This window comes from Acaromyces ingoldii (genome assembly GCF_003144295.1).
Source record: "Acaromyces ingoldii strain MCA 4198 unplaced genomic scaffold FA10scaffold_5, whole genome shotgun sequence".
NCBI lineage: Eukaryota > Fungi > Basidiomycota > Exobasidiomycetes > Exobasidiales > Cryptobasidiaceae > Acaromyces > Acaromyces ingoldii.
In genome coordinates this window covers 381534-404397 of record NW_020290251.1, presented here as the reverse complement: position 1 = coordinate 404397, position 22864 = coordinate 381534, and the positions used below count along the sequence as shown (strand labels likewise).

Sequence of the window (22864 nt, the reverse complement as noted above, 5' to 3'; positions counted from 1 at the left end):
GCTAGTGCGTAGTAGTAGTGTTAGTAGTGAAGCAGTAGGAGCGCCCGCCGCGTTCAGCTTCGGTGTCAAAACCACCCTTGCATCGGTAGAACGAAGCCACATCAGGCCATGATAGCGAGATAGACATATACATATGGTTCATTTGCGCTGGCCGGCATTTACTCTGGTGCCTCGTTCGCGATAGCCAGACTGCTTGCTTGGCGAAGAGGCTAAAGGCATTTCAAGTCGCAAAACAAGGTAGCAAGTACATGCAGGACCCTGCTTGCTCCCTATGACAACGAGGTGGACCCATATCATGCCAGTGAGACAGGAAGCTAGCGTCGGGGAAAGGCCATCAATGCCAGATCCAATCTCTGATATTTGGGTAGTGGTAAAGATTGCGAGCCCTTTAAAGGGCTGGGCAAATTTTTCAGATTCGGCATCATGCAAGCTTGGGCCAGCTTGGGCCAGCGTCCCGATGGGCTCTGGCACCTACTTCTACTACTACTAGCTGGTCCGCACTTAAATCGTAGAGCTCTATCTTCGCCATGTTTGCCCGCGCTTCGTATCGCAGAGAAGGTAGCTTCCAAGAAGGCCACATGCATGACTGTCCACAACCGATAGCGCACGCCAAGTGCAGCTACTTACTAGCTTGTGGTCAGCTTGCAATCTTTGGGCTCCCACGGACTGACCTTGCGAGGCTCTGGCCCCCACGTGTTCAGCGCTCTCCCTTCTGCGCGTCATCACTGCTCATTGCACCCATTCCGGCGCCCACTGTTGGTTGTGGCTCGGCGCAGCCAGAGAGGGAATAGGACACTACTAGGAGTAATCGTAGTAGTGGCTTCAGTCTCGCCATGTCAAGGGAGGGAATGCAGGGACAATGTCCGCAACAATTTAACGGCGTTTATGGTGAGACACTGATTGGATTGGCCGTGCAGATGCTTGCCACGTTCGTTCGCGCCGAGGAGGAGCGTGCGCACGCACTACTGCTCACTTTTCGACTTTCCTCATCTTTTCCTACACGCTCATCTGTGGTCCACACCCCCACCCTGTTCGCTTCTTCTCTTTCCTTCTCGTCTCACCTCGCCGCCACTCTTGTCGACATCACTCGGCACACTCGCACCACATACACACAAGTCCTGCAGGGTTTCTCTCGCTCGATTTGTCACGACGCCGGACGTCTGTATCCATACGCGCTCTCCCAACTCTTGTACGGGCGTCCATCGAAGTAACGATGGCGGCGGCACGATAGGTGGGGACAATCCGCAACACCATCGGCACCAACGAGGCAGTGACTTCTGCATTGTGCATCGGTGCGTAGGGTTGCCATCACCAATTGACTTTGATCCGCGTCGACTGACGGCTCTTATCTTCTCCCCTTCTTCTTCCTCTTCTTCTTTTGTCATCCTCGGCAGCCCTCTTTCGCGAGTGGAGTCCAAACGACACCCATAAATGGCACAGAGGCAGCAGAGCAGTGACAGGCCCGCCGTCGCTGCATCAAGCCCGGGGCCTTCGTCATCATCGTCGTTGCTGTCATCGCCTCCCCGGGAGCAGCTTCGGCTTCAACACCAAGCGCAGAGACGCTCACTGCCTGACGATGGAGGGAATGGTAGTGCTGGTGGGAGTGGGAGCGGCCGAGGGCGACCGGGCGTGGAGAACACCGCTTCGCATGCGGTATATGCACCAGGGTCCAACCCAGATCACATCTCCAGCGGCGGCCTTCATATCAGCTTGCCACCCGGTGTTCCTACTCCAAGCCTCAGCATCTTTTCGCCCCCCGCCCACCGACCAGTCGCCCCCGCGGCGTCTTCTTCCGCTGCAAAGCCCGGCGACAGACCGGGTGGGGAGCATGCCAGACGTAGCAGCGCCTCTTTTGACGGGACGAGTTCCACTCGAGCAGGCAAGGCTGTTTCCCCGCAACAGCAGCAGCAGCAGCATGACCAGCAACTGCAGTCGCCGTCCGGCAGCAGGCCTTCCCCGCCCGGCGGCCCTGAGTTTTCCAACCCATTTGCCGTTGCGGCCCCCGCGGCCTCGTCGGCCTCCTCCGCCTCGTCACCCGCCGGCGCGCCTTCATCACTGGCGAACCCTGCCCAGGGGGAATTCCGGCGGGCAGAGGCGATGCTCCCCCGGTCCGTCGAGTGGGGGCCGATTCACCATCACTCGCCCGCCTCGCTACTCGCCAATGCCACGCCAGGCACACGCTCGGCGAAGAGCACGCCTGGACGGCGATTGGCGAGCGCCGTCGAGGACGAAGACGAAGTGGACCTCGACGTCTTTCCACTGCGAGGCAGCGACGCAAAGAGGAGAGACATTGATCTGACTCTGCCTCCCGCCATGCTCAGCTCGGGCCGAAAGGCCAGTGTCAGTCTACAGCTCTTCAAGGAGACGAACAAGGGCACAGGAGGTGCCGGCGCCGCCGTGCCCGGACAAGGGCCAGGTCAAAGTCCAGGTCCAGGTCCAGGTTCAGGTCCAGGTCCACTTCCTGGCGCTGGGCCAGGCGGTGCATCGAGCTCCCACCTGGAGAGCTTGGAGGAGAATTCGCGACGAGGAAGCGGCGAGGGCGCAAAGACGGCTAGGGGGCCAAGCAAAGGAAGACTCGCCATCGGCGCGTCTCGCAGCAGAAGCAAGCCTCCTCTGTCGGCTGATCGACAGGTGGCTTCCTCGTCCTCAAGCACTCATCCGATAGTAGATGGTCAGCGGCCAGCGACGCCTTCGTCCATCTTGGGCCAGGCCGCCAGGGCCCATCCTCCGGCAGAGCTGGTCGGCAAGGCCCCTGCGGCGGCGTATCGCCGATCACAGACTCAACCACCCAAGGCGCACACCTCGGATCATGCTTCTCGGTCCAGCGCTCTACTTGCCCCACGCCTGGCTGATGTGGGCGATGACGACGTCAGCTCCGACAGCTGGCATAAGGTCTCGTCCCCTAAGCCGGCTCACGACGGAAGAGCCGAGGACATTATAGAAGAAGACGACTTGCCCAGCTCAGAGTCATTCGAGGACTATGATTACGATGAGGAGGACGAAGAGGACGGAGAGGAAGATGAGGAAGAGGAAGAGGAAGAGGACTATGACGACGAACAACAAGGAGGAGACAAAGAGGGAGTGGAAGACGATGCGATGCAGGACTTTGACGATCCAGTCTTTGAAGGCCAGGACCATTGGAACGACGACATGGCTCGCTCGAGCTCCCTGACGATTGGCACGCATGCAGAGGCACATCAGAGGGCGCTAGGCCTGCCGAGGGATGCAAGCCCACCCACAGTGGTACAGCTGCAGCCCTTTGATAACCAGGTGGGAGGCCACAACTCCATCTTCCGCTTCTCCAAGCGCGCCGTCTGCAAGCCTTTGGTCAGTCGAGAGAACCAATTCTACGAGGCCGTTGAGCGGGAGCATCCTCGCCTCCTCTCCTTTATTCCACAGTACCTCGGCGTCCTCAATGTCACGTATCGCCACGTCGAAAGAATCAAGGAGGGGAGCGTCAGCGGTGCGCAGGCCGACGGCGAAGAGGGCGATCACGATACGGACGATGGGAGAGATGGACACGCGGGAGGGCAGGGGGCGGAGCGAGGCCGGAGACCTACAGCTTCGCGGCGAGCTTCAGATATGAATGTGCCAGGCCGAAGAAAAGTATTCGAGGGTCAGGGCGATCATGAGGACGAAGTGGCCGAGGTGGCGCTGGACATGAACCGTCACATCATCCCCGAATGGATGCTCCGACGTAGCGGCGTCAAGAGCGAGAGGGGCACGCCATCAGGCACGCCGCTGCAGAGACCCAGTGTCAGCCATCGAACGCTGCCCGTGGGCCACCTGCACAAGCACAAGCAGCCCCATTCGATTGAGAGGCCTTCCTCTCATCTCAGCTCCAGCGCAGAAGGGCAGAGCCACTCGTCTCATGACCGAACCTTTTCGCCTCAGCTCGGCCCTACCTCGGCCGTCGGTGTCGACACGCCCCTCTCGACCAGCCCTCCGACGGCGCCGGCGTCGCCCGGAATGTCGGCATCGCCAGTGTCGTCTCGCAATGTGTCCAAGGCTTCGATGGGAGGCCTCAGCCTGCTTGACTCGAGCATGCACGAGTCTAGTCGCTCCGTCACGCCGAGCTCTGCCGGCGGGCATATTATAGGCCGCGGCTGCACCTCGGTCAACCGTCGTCTCCAAGAGCAAGTCCTGCGCGAGGTGTTCAGCACGCCTCTGCTGAAGGACGCAGACTCCCACGGAGGCTGGAGCTCGTCGAGAAGAACTGCGCGCAGGAACCGACGAAGGCTGGCAAAGGCGTGGGAGGAGAGCGAGGAAGGAGCTGCTCGGGCTGCCGTCACTCAAGCTGCGGCCGTTGCCGCCGCGGCCGAACCCTCGTCTACTCTTCTGGACGGCGACAACAGAGCGAGCAAAGAGACTGCGACAAATCGCGAGATGGAACGCCAGTCCAGGCAAGTGCCGCCTCGCCTGACCGACAGCATTTCGTCGCTTGTCGAGGCGCCACTTCCGTCTGCTCCGCTGTCTAGTGGAAGTACCAAGACGCAAGAATCGGGACAATCTAGGCGTCCGCGAAGGGTGCACAGCGACGTCGCCCTGATGCTCAAGAGTCGTTCATCGCTTGGAATCACGCCTTTGGAGTCCATTGAGTTCACGCCTGACTCCAGCCTCGAAGTCGTAAAGCAAGACGACCACGAGGCTCCTACATGGTCTCGATCGGGCGAAGCGTCGTCCAAAAAGCACGTCAGGAGAGGCTCGACTGACAGCCACATGTTCAACATGGAGGATGCCGATGGCGACGAGGCCGACGGCGCCAACGCCGCCAGCAGACGTATGAGCCAACCCGCGGGTGCACGCAGCGTCGTTGATCGTAGCCGAAGTCGGAGCCGCAGCAGAGCGGCGAGCGCGGAAAAGCGACTCTCGCCTGCTCACTTTGCCATGTCGAAACCGATGATGCCGACGTCTCAGATTGTGCCCAGCCCCCTGCCCGAGAGCATCGAGGAGATCAACGCAGCAGACGAAGGCGAGACGTTGCGGCAAAAGACGCCGCGTCCCTTCCGGGCGACGGATGATCAAGGCGAGACGATCAAGTTGGGTCCTTCGGCCTTGGAAGGCGCGACGGCGTCCCCACGAAATACTGAAGAAGTTCGTGAATCGTCTCCGATTCGCCAGGAGCACTTTCTGCTCATGGAGGATCTCACCGGCAGGCTCAAGTCGCCTTGCGTTCTGGACCTCAAGATGGGCACGCGCCAGTACGGCCTCGACGCAACCGATGCGAAAAAGAAGAGCCAGACGAAAAAGTGCGACAAGACGACAAGTCGGACGCATGGCGTGCGCATCTGCGGCATGCAGGTCTACGATGCGACAAAGGGCAGCTACCTATTCCAGGACAAGTACTACGGGCGCAAGGTGTCACCCGACGACTTTCCCCACGCCCTCGCTCGCTTCTTCCATGATGGCCGACGGCTCCTGGTGCATCACATCCCCATCATCCTCGAGAAGCTGTACAGGCTGGCACGCATCGTCCACGAGCTCAAGAGTTACAGGTTTTATGCCAGCAGCCTCCTCTTCATCTATGACGGCGACGAGAGCACCCAGGATCGGCTCGAGGCCGAGTTCGAGGCAAGACAGCGAAGGGGCCTGGCCGGTTGCTCGCCCTTTGTCATTGAGAGCCTCCAGGCGAGCCCAGTGACCGGACCAGTGCTCTCGCCTTCCAAGATCGACGATGCGTTTTCGCCCACGTCAAAGAGCAGCAGCACTACGACGGCGTTTCAACCGGCGTCGGTCTCTTCGTCGCGTGCCTCGCTGTCGCCGCTCTTGCAGCCCTTGTCGCAGGGGACGTCGACGGTGCCTGCATCTGGCCCTCCACGGCGGCGCCGTAAAAAGGGCGAGATCAACATTCGCATCATCGATTTCGCCCACTGTACCACCGGCTCGGACTTTTACTTTCCACCACCCTCGCCCCTGGCATTTGCAGGTGGTGCTGGTGATGAGGTGGAGAAAGAGGAAGAGAAGAGGCAGAGGAGGGAGCGGCAGGAGGAAGAGGCCAGACGGCTCAATCTCCCCTTGGCACGCTTCCCGCCGGGACTCAAGGACGGACCTGACTCTGGTTATCTCTGGGGTCTACAGCATCTCGCAGAGTCCTTTGAGACAATATGGCACGAAGAGCGGCTGAGGCGGATGGATGAAGCCGAAGCTGAGGCGGCACTGCAGAGGCAGCGCCAAACGCAGCAACAGCAGCCCGACGACGCAGAGGGCTTGGATGTCCTCATTGAGAGGATCCGACAAGAGGCGGATCTCGGTCCGCTCAAGATTGAGGGTAGCGACGTCTTTCACGACATTTTCGGAGACGGGCCAGCGGGCCTGCATGGGTATGTCTCGACTTAGCCTTTGATAGAACTCTCGCTCCCGTTTCTCCTCGGAACATTATTCCCACGGCAACGGCCTGTCAGGTCACCCCCTATCTTTTTTTTGTGTGTGTTTTTCTGTTGTCCTTTTTCTTTCTTTGTCTTTGTCGAGTAACCCTACACTATCCGCACTGGAGCAATTTCATGTAGCAAGAGTACAGAGGTCTCCTATGCCTGGATTAATACTAAATGGGGAAGTTATAGACAGTAAGTCAACCAAGGTCAGGCGAGGCGAGGCCATGTCGGAGACGGCGGACGGGATGGGCTTCGAGACGCGGGATCGTCCCAGATTTACGAGCCATCATGCGCACGCAAAATCCGCCCCGTCCTTTTCGAAAAGCCAGGCCGCTAAAAAGTCATACCAAACGCAGGCAATCTCTGGTAGTGTTGCGAGCGAGTGAAGAATAGGTAGTGGCTTGGGAAAGTCGACGGGAACGCAACGAGAAACGCAAATCTGACGATGCGGTCACGAGCAAAGGCCAAGTGGCTGGCTTCCTGGCTCTTGCATGATCTATGGCTTCGTACCGCATCTGTGGGTTCATGCTGCACGCTAAGGTCACGGGCCTCGGGATAGACACCAGCGTCTAGCCTGTTAAAGACTGAAATATCAGAAAACACGTTATTGAGTAGTGAAGCACGGCACGGAATAGGGGGAGATCAGGTAGGCTGTCTCGGTCTAGACCTCGGGGCCAAGGCCCGGAAGCTTGGATCCCGGTCCTGATATGCGCGCATTTGTTTTTTGTTTTACACTGTCCCCGATCCTGCCACGATGTATCGGCCGACGAATTTGGCAAAGAACCATGCTGATGCATTCATCCTCCTCCTTTTCCTTGCTTGTGTCAAGCGACCAAATTAATATTAGCTTAATTCACCAAAGTGCATTTATTTAAATTGTTGTGGGAGACGAGAGGAGGCGGTGGTGGTGTCACGGTTGGTTGCGCGGTGCAGGCTCACCTGCACTGCCACGGGTTGTGTGTCCACAGCCTCCGGGGAGGGTTTTTTTTTTCTTGTTAGGAGACCCTTCTCTTGTCGGAAGACCCTGCCCGACAATGCCCAACCTAGCTGAAATCACTCGCGACAACAGAGAGGCAGAGATCAATCATGATCTGATTGAAAATACTGCGACGTGAAGAGGAGAGGATTCCTCGTGGTGTGATGACCACCGAGGCTTAACGTATTTGCGTAGCTAAAGAACAACACGCTAGTAGTGTGTTCGTCATCGTGCACCACACCTGTCCAACGAAAACAATAAATTAACCTTGGCCACCTTACCTAGCCTGCAGATAGCACTATCGCGGCGGCGACCCCTTCGGTCTACCGCCGGCCGCTGTTACCCACGACTTGGAGTCTGAGAGCCGCAAGAGTACGTGAGCAGATGCCAATGCTACGGGGCTATTACGCGAGAGTGCGCGTCGAGACGGCGGGGAAAAACGATCAGCGGAAGATCCGCCTGCTGGCAACGACGTTCTTTCCGTACCATCGTGCGATAGCGCGCGCGTCGGCTTATGTCCTTTGGCCGCTGCCTCCCCTTAGGAGGGCGGCGGGCGCGCATAAATGTGAGGCATCGAGCCATAAGCAGTGAGCGACGTCGAAAAAGAAAAATTAAAGGTCCATGGAAATTTATAGCGTGCTTGTGTTGGCTAATAGTCGTGGAAGGAGCGCTTGCAGCGGGTGCACGGCATCCCCTATCCATCAATCTATCAAGACCCTGTGAACGTGTCTTGCTGGATTTGTAGCGCGGAAAAGTGCTAAGGCCCGAGGAAAGCTGAGGGAAAGCATCCTGCACCGCTTGCTCGTATCTTTGGCCTCAAAGGGCGTACCGAGCAGGGGAGATAGATGAGGCAAGGCGGCTGTCGGGGGTTAAAACATAAAAAAAAAGAGGCTGCAAAGGGGTCCAGAGCGTCATTCATGCCAGGCGGTGGTGGGATTGAAGAGGCAATAAGCAAGTCTCCAAAATCCGAAGGCAGCTTGTTTCTTTTAAGGTATTCCTTTTGTGTTTGCTCTCTGGCTATTCTGCTCCTCCTTGGCGTGCGCGCGCACACTTAGCGTCTCCTGATTTTGCGGACCCCCTGCGCTTCCTTGGAAGGGCGAGGGCCTTTTTTTTCTCCCAGCTAGTCAGATAGCTAGCCTCCCGACTTCTCCCCCACATCTGAGTCTGTTCATCAGGCCAGGCAGTTCGTCAGACAGGGCCAGACCCCTTGTCTTATTTGCCCGAGCGGAGGTGAGATCGCTGTGGCTCATTGCCCGACTCGGTAGGCAGCGGACCGCAAAGGGTTGTCGCAATCTTGTCCGCATCACAGGCAATCAGACCACAGAGGTCACCATCAAGAAAAGTAACACCATCCCCGCCACCTTTGTTGCTGTCGAAAAGAGGACGGAGGGTGACACCACGATCGATCGAGCGAAAGAGAGGCAAGCCACGTCGTGCGTTGCTCTTTTGCGAGAGATCACAAAAGAGGGAAAAGAAAAGGAGGTCCCTGCAGCACTTGCTTGCCGATCGTTCTTTCACTCGCTTGCTCTCAATTCTTCGAAGCGCCAAACGAAGAGCCTCTTTTTCGACTGGTCTTCCACCTTCGTCTCACCAAGACCTTAACAACAGCCTCCCTTTCTCCTCGCTCCTTATCACACACCTTCGCGCTCTCCTTGCGATACCTCGCCGCCCTGGCCCAGACACATGCATCGGGGTGTCTTGTCCATCGCCACACAGAGCGATTTGCTCCATCGCAGTGCTTATAAAGTGTGAGTCGAACTATGTTGTACACGAAAGGGGCGGTCCCTGCGACGGCCGGGGGCAAAAGGGGATTATTTGGAGGAGACAGCATATGAGGCGCGCGGGCCTGTGGTGCCGCCGCACTCATCGAATTGCAAGTGCAACGCCGCTGACTGCTTGATGCCTCTCCCATGAACAGTTTGCTCGTGTGCCTTTGACACCTCACCCTATCTCTTTCTCGTGAGGTGAGTCGAGCTATTTGTGCAAACGTCCGCTTTGGCGCTCAGATCGCCAGAGTGCGCGTCTCCCCGGGGAGAGGTTCAACCGCTTTGATTGCATTCGGCCACCAAGCTTACGTTTGTGATGCCCTGACAGATCATCCCTCACTACCTTGGCCGCCACATTGGACCATTCTCCAGCCAGGCCATCAAAGACTTATTTGGTGAAGCCCGTCGAGGTGAGTTCGGTGCTGAGACTTGGTTGCCTTGGACGTCAAGCGGCGCTATCTTTGTGTCGCTTCAGGCGCTTGTGCGATGGTCGTCTATCCGACGCTGACTGCAAACGACTGTTCACGTTCTCTCCAGAGAACACAAAATCACAATGGCTGCAGCGACAGCCATCATGCAGTTTTCTCCGATGGATTTCCACGACTCGGCAGGAGCATCGGGCGCCACGACAGGGGCCCCGCCGCCACCGCCGTCATCGCCGAAAACAAGAGGGGCGCGGTCTGCAAAGATTTCCTCTCCGGCGCAGCCTAACGTCAGCCCGAAGATATCGACGCGCAATTCTTCGCTCAACAGCTCCCCGGTGCAGCCGCAGACTGAGCTCTTTTCGCCTTCCAGCGACGACGGCACGAACCCCCTCCTAAACTCCGCGACGGCCGCCCTTGCTACCGCCAAGCCGTCGAGGTCTTTTCTCACAACCTCTTCTTCGCCTGTCGCAAGCATGACTTCTCCTGCTCCGTTGCAGCCAGCATCGCAGGCTGCCATCAAACCTCCTCGACCACCGCGAAGAGAGAGCAGCGATGGAAAGAAGCGCAACGCAAAGGCTCAGTCTTCGGACGCAAGCCGGGTGAGGAGTTTGGAAATTGCGTCTCTTTCCACCCCCGAACTTCACCTTTCTTCAGATCCGCTTGGAGGTGCAGAAGAGTACCTGCCCAGGCAACGGCAGCCCTTCTTGGTCAAGGATCACCGCCAGCAGCACAATAAAGCTCGAAGTTCAGAGGACCATGCAAGAGCAGACGCCGGCGAGGTCTCTGGCGGCACGCACTTCTTCTCGAGCTTTGCCGCCGCCATGAACATTGTGTCTGACAAGGAGGGTGATCCATCACGAACATCCCGAGACGAAGAGCGGGCTCGTACCCGTGATCGTAAGCACAGCTCAGCAACTGTCAAGAGGGCGACCGACACGTCTTCCACGAAGCACGCTCCCTCCGAAGCGGAAAGTACGAGCTCGTCTGCGACGTTGGGCAGTGTCGGTGTCGCCTTCCCGCCACGGACTGAGCCAGCAACAAGTGCCGTCGAGGAGGACTCAAGAGCTGGCGGTCGAAGGAGGAGAAAGTCAAGCGACACTTCTTCGCTGAAGAGCGCCTCAAATTGGTTCCGTAAGCGAAAGCCAAGCAACAACAGCCAACGGAAGCGAGACTCGGGCGAAGTTGCATCCACATCGGTACCTTCTACACCGATTCTGCGCCATGACGACAGTGAGGAGCTCTCGACGACGGGCTACGCGCCGACCGAAGTTTCGACGGCCACAGCTGGCTCTGGATCTACTTTCTTCACTCAAACTGGGCTCAGCTCGGCAACTTCCGGCGTCGACGGTGCTGGTGTCACGTCGTCCTCGCCAGCACTGGAGAACATCAGAACAGCACGCGCCTTCCTAGTTGAAGAGCTGGGGCAGCTCACTCGCTCGGAGATGGGTCAGGACAGGGGGAGAATCGCTAGCCTGGCATGGTACGCGCGAGGCCAAGAGGCCGAGCAGAGGGGCGTGGTGCTCGACGCAAACCGGGAAATGATTGAGTTCTGGCGAAGCATTTCGGATGGTGTTGTTCTCTCTCTACTCCTCAACAAGCTAAAGCCGAGCAGCATCACGGTCATCGACCGAAGAGATGTGGACTGGGTTAGAGCAGACAACATTTCGCGATTCCTTCGAGCGGCCAGGGACAACTTTGGGGTTCGGTCGAAGGATCTCTTCCACCCTCTTGACCTGACCGACGCCACCTCCGAGGGTCTGGCGAGGGCCGTCCATACGATCCTTGCCGTTCAACGTATCTCGAAAGCCTATGGTTTGACGGCGACGACTAAAAAGCCGCTGCAGCAAAATCACCTCGAGACGGACGATAGCAGTCGTCGCACATCGCTAACGATTGATAAGCGCTCGCCCTCGCCCACGTCCGGCGTTCCTTTCCCAAAGCGAAATTCAGTGGCCTCATCGAATGCACCGCCTTCACCTTCATCGCCCTCAAAGCGGGATGGTCGATTTCACAAACGCAAGATCTCAGCCCCAGCACCTGCACCTCCTCCTCCCGCGCCTATGTTCACCCTTCAGCAGCACAGGGAGGAGGCTGAGCGGATCCTCATGGCTACAGCCGAGGCGCCTACTGAGCCTTTATCTGACGATAGCGGAGCCGTTACGAGCCGTCGGCGCAGGTCGAGTGACCTAGGCAGTGCAGGACAAAACATGGGCTCGTTGCTCACTTCAACGAGGCCGCGGAGTGGTGCATCGATCACGTTCGCTGACTCTGTCAACCCAAGGTCGAGCGACGAGGAATCGAGGATGCCCTATCGCGATCGAAAGTTGAGCGAGTCCGCAATCAGCCTTACGGGCGTGGTTGAGGAAGAAAATGAAGAAGTCATGGCTTCGCCCGTCGAATCGCCTTCGAGAACCAAGAAGCAGGTACACGTATCCCCTCTTACGCCTTCGGCAGGAGAAAAAGAGGTGCTCGATGACCTGGAGGAGCGGAACGTCACCAATCAAAATGGGAAGCTCGCCATCGAAATGGCGATCGCGGCTCAGGCTACGCCCAACAGCCCATTGTCGACATCCTTCGTCAAAAGTTCACCCATGGCGAGATCATCTTCGCAGCGAAGGATCAGTCAGGAACTCAGCTTGGGCAACGGCAGCCCTGCTCGAGCCATGAGAGGTTCTACAGACAGCCTCGAGGAGTACAAGTTCCCTGCTATGGGCACCAGTCCAGTCCGTCAGACTCCTGTTCGGCGACACAGCGCACGAGGTGGCGGCACAGGCCCATCGACGCTGAACCCACAGTCACAGCGTGGGGATAAAATGACAGAAAAAGGAGATTATTTCTGCTCCGAAGCCAGTCTATCGGAGTCCGGCTACGGGCCTGTATCGCAGCCGGCAACGGCAACGGCCACACGCGTGCCCTTCCCCAGAGCACATTCAATCGGAGGCGGGCAGGTTGTCCCCTCTCTGTCTATTGCTTCCTCATCGTCCATGGCGAGCTACAGCAATGGCAGCAACGTGACCGACTATGCTTCCGGTTCGCCTGGGGGAGGCGGTAGCGCCAGCAACAAGCGCGTAGCTGGCCGTCATCTCTCACTTTCGGCCACGGCAGGTGCTTCGACGGACTCGGTCAACTCAATCGGCTCGCCGAACTCGCCTCGATTTCCAGCCTCTTATACCCCTCGTCCAGGCCAGGCATACCGCCAGCATGCTCGTTACTCCTCCGACTTCAATCTGCCGCGCTTGGCTGTGTCTCGCTCCAGCGAGTTGTCGTCTGAAGCGCCGTTTGGAGGAGGACCGCCATCTTCGGCTGCGACACGGACCCGCTTCGACTCCGAGGTTGGTTCGCTGTACACCAACACGCTTGGCAGCCTCACCAACGACGACATCGGGAGCGGCGGCAGCAGCACTGGAGCAGGAGTCAACCGTCGCGAGTCAATGACGCCAGCGTCCAAGCACAAGCTCGTGGTGACCGAGGAAGGGAAGCCGAATGTGACCTACCAAATGGGCAACTGCATCGGTCGAGGTCAATTTGGTTCCGTGTACCGAGCCTTGAATCTCAACAGCGGTCAGATGGTGGCTGTCAAGCGCATCAAGCTCCAAGGACGTTCTGAAGACGAGGTGACACAACTCATGAACGAGGTCGACCTGCTCAAGAGCCTCACTCACCCCTCTGTCGTCAAGTACGAAGGCCTGGTCAGGGGAACCGATGCTCTTTCGATCATTCTTGAGTACGTCGAAAATGGATCGCTGCTTCACACCCTCAAGGCTTTTGGCAATTTTCCCGAAAGGCTCGTGGCGAGCTACGTCGTCAAGATTCTGGAGGGCCTCAATTACCTTCATGAGATGAAAGTTGTCCATTGCGACCTCAAGGCAGCCAACATTCTGACGACAAAGAACGGTAACGTCAAACTGTCAGACTTTGGTGTCTCGCTCAATCTCAAGGCAGTCGAGAATCTGAAGAACGACGCAATCGGGACACCCAACTGGAGTAAGTACCAATGGGAGAGAGCATATGGCTAGATTCGCTTACTGATTGTGCAATTCTGCTGCTCAACAGTGGCACCCGAAGTCATCGAGCTCAAGGGCGTGACGCCGGCGGCCGACATCTGGTCGCTGGGCTGCACCATCATCGAGCTGCTTACAGGCAAACCGCCATATGGCGACATGCTGGCCATGTCTGCCATGTGGCGCATCGTCGAAGATGATTGTCCACCATTTCCCGAGAAGATCTCTCCTACCCTTCGAGGTTTCCTGCAGCTTTGCTTCGACAAAGATCCGACGAAAAGACCCAGCGCAGAAGATTTGTTCGAGCACGAATGGCTCGCGTCGAATTTCACGGGCCACAAGGAGTTGAGGTCTCAAGATAGCGTTCCTTTCCTGAGAAGGATAAGCGCCGATTTCAGAAAGGTGGACGCCAAGTCGCTTCACATGGCTATCAACGAGGCCGTGGCGAGGGAAAAGAACGGAATGAGTAGCAGCAGCAGCAACAATACGAGCAACAGCAATCTCCGCTCCGTGGATGAACATGCGACAATGGGCACGCCAGGAGCCGCAGGCAGCAACAGCAGGCAAGCGATGGAACGCTCGTCGTCGTCGCCGCCAGAATCGGACGTGGTCCCAGACGACCTGGAGAGGGCTCACAAGAGACCAGACCTTATCTCACTGCGTGCCTCTTCGGCGCCCGATGCCTTTTCGCAGGTCGTAAGGGGGGCGAGTCACAGCGTTGAGGCACTTCCGTCGCCAATGACCCAGCAAGAACCAATGATGGTTACTGTCTCTCCTTCCTCGACGTCCGCTTCGCCACTGGCGCTGGCCACCTCGGCTTCTTCGATGTCGACGGCAGCCTCGCCGATGGGCCCGGTCAGCATGTCGGTCTCCTCGTCGACGGAGACGAACAACATGCGGAGAGGAAGTGAGGGAGCAGGACCCTCTACAACGTCCTTCGAGTTCGCTCAGTCGCCTAGCGCCGCAGCCACCGCAAAGGCTATCGGTGCAGCTGATCCTTCGCTACTGGACCTCAATGCCATCGAGTCGTACGACCTAATGAATCAGAGCACCAACAAGACGCATGCCTTTGTCAAGAGCACATTCAGCAAAGCAGTGCAGTGCAAGATCTGCAAGGAGCCCGTCAAGAAGCATGCCGTCCTTTGCGAGGACTGTGGTCTCATCTGCCATGCCAGCTGTGCTCGCCGGGCTTCTACGCCGTGCAACCTGCGTGCTCAGCTGCTCCTCTTCGCCTCCGCCGCCTCAAACAACGGCCAGCGGCATGCCTCGATTGACTTTGCGCGAGGGGCAAGCCCGGCTCCCTCGCTGGCCCTCAGCATGAGCGGGGCCTCATCTCCCTCGCCTGTGCCACCATCGCCGTTGGCAACGCCACCGTTCGGACCGACCATGTTCCGATTCCCTTTTGGGGGCAAGAACAAACGGAACAGTCGAGGAAGTGCCAGCCATATCGAGCTTCCCTTGGCCTCGCCAACGACAGCTGCGGCGCCGGGCAGCGTGACACCAACGGCAGCAAGAGACAGTGACGAGATCCTGCAAACGCCTGCAACGCCGACAGGCAACAACCCTACGAGAGAACAAGCTCCTGCCTCTCGAAGGCGCCGGATCTCGCTCATCCCTGGCCGTCGCAATCGGTCGCCTTCGCCTTCGATGGACACAGCTCAGACCCTGGCGCTGCAGGAGTCCCTGGGCAGCTCGCGCAGCATACCGCGACCCTCTGATTCGACCGGTGGGACAAAGGAGCGACGCTCGGGCTCTTTGAGCTATGCCAGCGCTAGCGGAGGCTCCGTTAGCAGTGCTTCCAGCGTCTCGGCGAGCCAGCTTCAGCAGCAACCGCACGATCTGCCCAAGAAGCCTTCCCCCTTGCTCACGAGGAATCACGGCTCGGGAGCGTCGAAAGGCCACCGGCCACGTCAAAGTTCTGCCGCCGCGGCCGTCAGCACGCCAGCATTGAACCACCTTCTCGGCCAGGACGAGGACGAGGACGAGGACTCTTCATCGCAAGACCACCATGCAAGGGCCTTTAGCGTTGGTGGCTTCAAACGGGGCATGAGGCGTCTGAGCACCGGAGTTCCCTTTGGTGGCTCACCTCCGGCCACTCAAGGCCCAGCGGCGGGCGCCGTCACGCCCACGCCCACCTCCTGGACGGGAAAAGGGCCCGTCGACAACCTTGCTGAAGGTACAAACACGAGACTACAGCAACAGCAGCAACAGCATCTTAGCGACCGGAGACGATCCAAGCGAGTTTCGACATCGTCAGTCTCTCTAAACAAGAATGACTGCTCCGTCATGTAACAATAGCATCCTTTTTTCTCTTCTTTTTTCACTCCTCGCTTTCTGAATCTTTTCATTGCAGTCGCATCCTCCATAATACCTTTTCCATTCTTGCTCAACCTTAGTTCCCCCAACCAGCTCTCATCAATCCATGTTTGCGTGCGCTTACTTTCCTTCATGGCTCGATGGTGGCGCCATGGGCCTGGTCGAGGCCGGGTGCAAACATATAAGGATCAGCTCAGAATTGCTGCAGCCATTACTGCGAGCTTCATCACCAATACGGGTCTGCCCCTGGTCTGCTCGCAGTGGATGATCCACTCATAGAAGCCGCTGTGCCTAGAGGCAGGCCCCCGTTCCCGAAATCGCGTGCAGTGCGCGCTAGCAATTAAAGCTTCCCCTCCCTCCCTGCATAATTTGCCCTCACTGGTGAACTGACTGAGTAGATGCGTCTGGGAGATTTTACACTGTGAGATAGCGAAGCACGCGGATTTCCCTACTCACCGACCATCATTTGCATCGACTAGCTAGCCAGCCACCTTCTGCTGCCAAGTGGCTTCATCTTCTTCTGGCTCAGCGTCCTCGGCATCCACGCTCCTTCTAGACAAAGACGACTTCGTCTGACTTCCTCGCTCTCCGCTCCTTAACCCTGGAGAGGCTCTTTCCTACTATCGCCAACAGATGAACACGTCCATCGGAGCATGCTTCTTCTTCTTCTAGTGGTCAACGCCTCATAAGAGGTCGAGCAAGAGCCTCGCTCACGAGCGAAGCGAGTAGCGGCTTCATCGCTGGCTGGCGGCCCGCGCCTCGCTAATTGAAGTTGCTCGTAATCGCCCTCGCGGAGAGCGACTTGGCAGCGGCGCAATTTTTTTTGTAGAAGGGCGAAAAAAGCCAGGAAATTATGCCCAGCGTCAAAGCCCGCGCGGTTCTTTACGACCGCCCTCGCGATCCTCCATCGTCGGCGCTACCCCTGGCGTCTTCCTCTCCCTCACCCTCACCCTCCTCCTCTTCGACGACGACATCGAACCTTGCGGTGCGCAGAAAAGCCCCGCCAAAATCCCCACTCTCGCCCTCTTCGTCTACCACTCCTTCTCCCTCTCCTGGCCCCAAGCCCTCTTCTGCTGCTGGCTGGACAGAGGATGAGGCTCCACCACCACCCCTGCCCATCAAGCCCTACCCGCCAAGGATAAACGACGCCATTCCTCCCTCGCCATTCTCTGTCAACTTTCCCCGGGACGACGCAGCTGGCCCATCTTCAGAGGCGGAAACGGGCAACGGCCTGCTTAGCACAAGGGACCCAGGCGCATTGATGGATGCTACACGCTCGAAGAAGACAAACGTTCGTAGGAGCTCGAAGATACCTGTACCCAGGCCAACGTCGACGTCGAAGAGCAACGACGAGGCGCTGTCAGATACCACGTCGCGTGACGGAGAAGAGCATGACGACGGGCGCGACTCAGTCTACAGCAACGCATCGTGGGCATCTAGCCGCCATCGAAGCGTAGGTCTGAGCGCCATTGTGACGACAGCAAGCGCGATGAGCATCAAGAGGGCCATTGCCAGCCCAAGGCCCATGCCGTCGCTTGCCAACCCCTCTGCCTCTTCTTCTTCTTCCTCCTCCTCCTCTGCCGCTGCCGCGGCCACTGCTGCCTCTGCTCCCAATGCAAACAGCAGGGGAAGAGGGCCCCGAGTGGAAAAAGGTACGGGGGTACAGGCCAGGAGGAAAAGCCGAGACAAGAGCTCGACTAGATCTTCAACGACGTCCTCCATCATCTATCCTACAGTGGTGCTAGAGGAGAGGAAGAAGAGCGGCAGCGATGCATCTCCTTCTGCGTCCCGACGGATCTCTGGGGTCGCTTCTCCACCGCCGCCACTCCCTCCTTCGACGAGCACTTCATCGCGACTGATGTTGGCCGAGAAGAAAAGCAGGGAGCAGCAGGCCACACGAGCCAAGGATGCCTCGTACGATTCAATGTTGACTCCTTCGAGCGCGATTTCCTCAGGACCCTCCTCGTCGGTGATCACGACGCCACCTGCCGAGCAGCTCCTCACCCCACCAAACGCCACCGCAAGCTCAACCGGGCTTCTGACCGCACACACAGAGGAACGCCGGCCATCGCTGCAACATCGAAGAGGAAAAGGCTCCTTTGCTTCGAGCATTGCGCTCCTCGACCCGCTCAGCGATCGTTGGGGCTCAATGAGCAGCCAGGGTTATGAAAAGGACAATGCGGCCCTCACATCACTCGACGAGGCCTTTGCTACAGCGGCGGCAAAGTATGGACATGCAAACTTGCCTACGCTCGTCTCGCCGACATCGCCCGCAATGGCCTCCTCTCCACGCTTGCCAGCTTCTATATCGGACCACGTCAAGTCACCGTCATCATCCACCTTTGACATCGCTGGCTCGTCGGGTAAGAGGTCGTTGTCGACGTCCAACGAGCATCGGTATGACTCAGCCGGAGCAGCGCCAACCAAGGAGCTTCTCCTGACGCAACTACTCGCTTCGCTGGCCCACGTTGACGCTCAAGCTTACGAGCCGTTGAGGTCGATCGAAGAGGTCGAACAATGCAAGGCGGAGGTGAAGCGGCTCGAGAAGAAGATTGTCGACCTGACACACAAGCTCAAGGTTGAAATGAGGGTCCGTGACGCCGCCGACAAGGTCCGTCGCGCGCTGTCGTCCTCCTCGGGAAGCAAGGCTGCCAAGTCGACCTTCCATGCGAGAAGCGCAAGCTCGGCAAGCAGCACGAGCGTCGCCACGAATGCACCCGTCAGTGCGACGAACGCGCCGGCCACGTTTGAGGAGCTGCAGAAGGCAGAATTGGACGTGGTACAGGCTCGCCGGAAGGTCGACGAGGTGTCAAAGGTCCTTCTCGAGCACAAAGACCAGGCCAATGTGGCCCGACGTCGGCTGCTGCAACACGAGGCAAAGGTACTGGCTTTGCGGGTTACTAGTCTGGAGAGCCAAGTCGTCGACATGGGAAGGATGCTCTCGGAGCAGAGCAATCGCGACGAGGAGACCGAAGAGGAGGAGGCTGCCAGCAGCAGCGGTACCGGTGGCGGTGATGGCGTCCGATCGACTAAAAAGGTTGGGCACAACCTCGCGGTTGAAGAGGTAGAGGCGCTGAGGCTCAAGGTTGAGCGGGCAGAAGAGAGCCTGGCCCACGAGAGGCGGGAGAGGGAAAAGGAAGTCGAGAGCTGGCGCAAGAAACACGACGAAAACCTCGAGAAGCAGCGCCTGGAATCGTCCGACAAGCTCAAAAAGGAGCGTCAGGAGGGCGAGCGCAAGCTACAGCGTGTCGTGGACGAAGCCAACCGAGAAAAGCGAGAGCTCGAGAAGCAGAAGGCAGAGGCTGATGCCCAAATAAAGGAAGCCAAGGTCAAGGTGGAAGAAGCTGGAGTCAGTCTGGCGACGGAGCGTGCCGTCATGAGGGACCACCGCCAGCTTCTCGAGGCCTTTGAGCGCAAGCTGGAAAAGACCGAGAGCAAGTTGAGGCACGAGGACGAGCGATGCGCAAAGATGTTGGGCAAGACAGAGGGTCGTGAGGAGATGGACGATCTCCTGGCTCAAATCAAGGCTGGCTACGGGAATGCGCCAAAGAAGGGCGAAAAGAAAACAGCGGGCAAGGACATCGATTCGCTCCTCGATAGCTTGGCCACGCACATCTCGGACATGGCAGACGAAATGGCCAAGGCTGGAGGTGTCTTTAAGCAGAGAAGGAGAAAGATGCGCCAAGAAGAAGGACACTTCTACGATGAGGACGAGGAGTCGATGGATGGCGCGGAAGAAAGCGAGGAAGACAATGATCAGTCCAGTCGAGTTCGAGAGATGGAGCTCGAGCTTCGATCGACGGAGCGCGAACTTGAAAAGTGGCGAAGCGAGGCTGAAAGTGCAAAGAGGCAGCTCACCGTCGTGCAGCGCAACAGTGCCATCAGTGCCACGGGAAGCAGCATCATGGGCGGTGGCGTGGGCTCACAGGCCGGCCGCTCCTTCGATGGTCACCTTGGCAGCCGTGACTGGAGAGCATCGCGCGGCATTGCCTCGAACGCGACGGCGACAGCTGAGCTCGAAGCGCGCGTCACTTTCCTCGAAAAGCGAAATGCCAGCCTCGAAGAGGAGCTAACGCAGGCAAAGTTGATGCCGTCGCCCTCTTCTTCGAGCTCCTCGCCTGTCAAGGTTCCCGGTGCCCAGCCTAGCAAGGGAGACGACGCCTCAGCAAGGCAGCAATTGGCCACGGCGAAGACGACGCTCAGCAGTCTGATCGAAGCTTTGCCAGAGATTCCCAGAGCTCTGGTTGCTGCAACAACGACAGATGACAGCTTTGACCTGGATTCGCTGCAAGAGGCCCTAGACCAGCGGACGGCCACGACCAATGTGGCCAAGCTAGCTAGCCGATTCGGTGCACAGGCCAAGCCGTCAGTGGAGTCGGCCATCGACGCAAAATACGGCGGTCAGGTGGTGGAGAGGGCCAGAGGCGTGCTGACAGCTGCTAGACTGGCTGTAAAGCGGGCCATGGCGCTGCAACAGATGCGCGCGTCGCTGGAGCGAGAGGCAGATGAGGCTCAAGAGCGATGCGAGGATCTCAACCGGGCGATGGAAGATCTTCGGAATGGTCAGGCTGACCAGAACCAGCTCGTGGAAGCCGCCAAGGCTCGCGAGAAGAAGCTGTGCGTCTTGACGCTCTCTGTTTGTCTTCTGATGTGATGAAAGCTGACGTTCTTGTCTGAATTTCAGAGAGTCTACTGTTTCCGAACTCAAGGCGAAGATGGAAAAATTGAAGAAGGCCGCGGCCGCCGGCAGTCATTCCGCCACCACGGAGAGCATCCACCCTAACCCTTCGCCGATGCTCACGCCTGCTCAAAGCAATCACAGCATCTCGTCTTCCGTAATCAATCAGGGCCTCTTGATGGCTCCCAACAAAGCTCTGGCACCTTCGCCGTCGCCGTCAAAGCGGCAAGTGGGTACGGTTGCTACGCCAGTGATGAATCGTTCGCCAGTCTTCAGCCTGGCGCAGACCTACAAGAGCTCCTCGGCCCCATTTACTGAGCAGTACGCGATGTCGAAGGGCAAAATTAGTCAGAGCAGCAGCACTGGTTCGACCGTCTCGCCCCTGGCGTCAGCGTCGGCATCCCTCTACGGACCTTCACCTCACCGCCGAGCCAAGGACCTGCCAAGCTTGCCCAGCACAGAGGAACAACTCATGGATTCTCCCTCGGCGCAGCTCCGTCGTCTGCAGTTGGAGTCTGAAGCAGCTCTTAACCCTTCGCCTTCGGTCCCACGCACGATCACATTGGGCATGGACACGCGCCAGCTCATTGAACGAGTTCGAGCGCTCGAGACAAAGCTCGTCGACGTCAGCAAGCGCTCGAGCCCGTCTAATGATGCGGCGCGGATCAACCGTATGCTGCAGGAACGTCTAGACGAGAGTCGAGCAGAGATGGAGCGGATGCACTTGGAGTTCGAGGAAATCAAAGAGGTCGACGCTCGACAGCGCGTGCAGCTCCTGGAAGAGCTGTCGACGCTCACGTCGGAGTTGTCAACGGCCAGGGCGGACTTGCGGGCGGCTCAGAGAAAGGCCGGTTGATTCTCTGTTGGTGCCTTACCCCACGCACCTTACTTTCTTTATTCACGAGTGGACCGATCAAGCAACACTGTAATACCATATACCATCACAGCCACTCGCACATACTCCCTCGCCCCTTGTTTGAACCGTGCATTTGTGTAAGTTGGTGTGCGGCAACCTTACAATCTGTCCCATCTTGCCGTGCTCTACCGCTTGGCCAGAAGGGACTTGACTGTCTCGCTCTCCCCTTCGCGGCTCCACCTTGGCCTCGGAAGCTCGAGGCCATGGGTTGAGCGGAGGTAGGTGATGCCGCCACCTCGGGCGATGGGGAGGATATCGCCAGGCGAGAGGCTGCCGTCTGGCTGAATGATGCCTGAAATGACTGTGGTCAGCTTCTGCACCTTTACTTCTCCTGGAACGGTACGGCACTGTACTGTACCTTCGTTTAGGATGTATGCCCGAATGCGGCCAACGATGATCTTGCCCGTCTCTTTGCCATCGTCGTCGAGTAGGCTCATTGAATCGTGCAGCTCACACTCGAGCGAATAGGCAGATTCACCCACCGTCGGCGGTGCGTCTCCTTCCTCGGGCCAGTAGCGCGAGGGGCTGGGCGTGAGGCCGCTCAGGTCCCACTCCGAGACGTCGTGGGGCGCATCGATTGACGTGTAGTTGGCAGCTTCAACAAATGACTCGGAGATGATGTTGACAGAGAAGCTTTGGAAAAATGGTCGAGTGTGAGACTATGTTCTCTAGCCAAAAAAAATAAAGAGGAGGGGGGGAGTAGAAGGTAGTCACCGTTTGGTCTCGAGGATGTTCGCCGCACTGTCCTTCTGGCCTGCTTTGGCAGAGTTGAACGAGATCATGACCTAATTTGATCCGTGTCGTTCCCTAGGTGTCAGTCCTTCCAGGAAAGTTTGGATGAAGCCTCTCAAAGACTGACCATGGGAGGCTTGTGCCCCACAGCGCCAAAGTAGGAGAAAGGAGCGAGATTCCGTTTGCCCGTTGCGTCGTGCGACGAGACGAGGGCAATTGGTCTGGGTATGATGCCGCCTCTTCAAGACACGAGAGAGAAGGGTGGGGGAAGGGGTGATGAGCAGGCAAGGAGACGGTCAGATCAGAAAGACAAACTCACACGATGAGCTTGTAGTTCTCTGCATCGCCCAGTTCGTCTGCGCGAAGCATCTCTTTCCTCCTTTGCGACCCATTGCCAGACGGATGACCGTTGGCCCCAGTGCCCGTCTTCCACGCAGGATCCGGCGTCTTGGTCGCGACATAGTCCAGGGCCTCGAAGTCAGGGCGGGATCGCTGCACCTCGTCAAAGGGAGGACGTTTGGCCCTGCCTTGCTGTGCATGCCGAGCTGACGTTGACAAGACCCGTCTGCTGCCCGCTGCCACGACCGGGCGATACAAGGCACGGCTGAGCGGCATCATCCTCTCTATGGCTTTCGTCGACGTTCGTAAAGCTCCCAGACGCTAGCTGTCACCTCTGATCAAGT

The 22864-nt window shown here is 58.1% G+C and overlaps 5 protein-coding genes across 5 annotated transcripts; 4 read left to right on the top strand and 1 right to left on the bottom strand.

Annotated features, from left to right (window-relative positions):
- Positions 1-1001: 1001 nt before the first annotated feature.
- Positions 1002-6552, top strand: FA10DRAFT_268402 (hypothetical protein). The gene is made up of 2 exons (XM_025522313.1): positions 1002-1292; positions 1395-6552. The coding sequence occupies exon 2, from the start codon at positions 1432-1434 to the stop codon at positions 6334-6336; it is 4905 nt and encodes a 1634-aa protein (XP_025375386.1). The 5' UTR covers positions 1002-1292; positions 1395-1431; the 3' UTR covers positions 6337-6552.
- Positions 6433-6942, top strand: FA10DRAFT_268401 (hypothetical protein). The gene has a single exon (XM_025522312.1). The coding sequence runs from the start codon at positions 6527-6529 to the stop codon at positions 6755-6757; it is 231 nt and encodes a 76-aa protein (XP_025375385.1). The 5' UTR covers positions 6433-6526; the 3' UTR covers positions 6758-6942.
- Positions 6943-9666: 2724 nt separating this feature from the next.
- On the top strand, positions 9667-15831 carry FA10DRAFT_261615 (hypothetical protein; the record flags this gene model as incomplete). The annotated part of the gene is made up of 2 exons (XM_025520077.1): positions 9667-13522; positions 13592-15831. The coding sequence occupies 2 exons, from the start codon at positions 9667-9669 to the stop codon at positions 15829-15831; spliced, it is 6096 nt and encodes a 2031-aa protein (XP_025375384.1).
- A 1017-nt stretch (positions 15832-16848) lies between these two features.
- FA10DRAFT_243559 (hypothetical protein) lies at positions 16849-21482 on the top strand. Its single transcript, XM_025519315.1, has 2 exons — positions 16849-20472; positions 20540-21482. The coding sequence occupies exons 1-2, from the start codon at positions 17117-17119 to the stop codon at positions 21387-21389; spliced, it is 4206 nt and encodes a 1401-aa protein (XP_025375383.1). The 5' UTR covers positions 16849-17116; the 3' UTR covers positions 21390-21482.
- FA10DRAFT_268398 (flavo protein oxygenase) lies at positions 21463-22863 on the bottom strand. Its single transcript, XM_025522311.1, has 5 exons — positions 22501-22863; positions 22309-22420; positions 22164-22234; positions 21808-22082; positions 21463-21741 (listed from the first exon to the last, which is right to left on the bottom strand). Exons 1-5 carry the CDS (start codon positions 22794-22796, stop codon positions 21575-21577), a joined length of 921 nt encoding a protein of 306 aa, XP_025375382.1. The 5' UTR covers positions 22797-22863; the 3' UTR covers positions 21463-21574.
- Between the last annotated feature and the right edge of the window lies 1 nt (position 22864).

What these genes read in the sequence shown, in the direction of transcription:
- FA10DRAFT_268402 (XM_025522313.1), top strand. Translation starts at nt 1,432, where the DNA reads ATGGCACAGAGGCAGCAGAGCAGTGACAGGCCCGCCGTCGCTGCATCA.
- FA10DRAFT_268401 (XM_025522312.1), top strand. Translation starts at nt 6,527, where the DNA reads ATGCCTGGATTAATACTAAATGGGGAAGTTATAGACAGTAAGTCAACC.
- FA10DRAFT_243559 (XM_025519315.1), top strand. Translation starts at nt 17,117, where the DNA reads ATGGATGCTACACGCTCGAAGAAGACAAACGTTCGTAGGAGCTCGAAG. An exon ending in AAGGCTCGCGAGAAGAAGCT is followed by an intron (nt 20,473 to 20,539) that starts GTGCGTCTTGAC and finishes TCTGAATTTCAG; the next exon opens with AGAGTCTACTGTTTCCGAAC.
- FA10DRAFT_268398 (XM_025522311.1), bottom strand. Translation starts at nt 22,796, where the DNA reads ATGCCGCTCAGCCGTGCCTTGTATCGCCCGGTCGTGGCAGCGGGCAGC. An exon ending in TGGGGCACAAGCCTCCCATG is followed by an intron (nt 22,235 to 22,308) that starts GTCAGTCTTTGA and finishes GGATCAAATTAG; the next exon opens with GTCATGATCTCGTTCAACTC. An exon ending in AACATCCTCGAGACCAAACG is followed by an intron (nt 22,083 to 22,163) that starts GTGACTACCTTC and finishes ATTTTTCCAAAG; the next exon opens with CTTCTCTGTCAACATCATCT.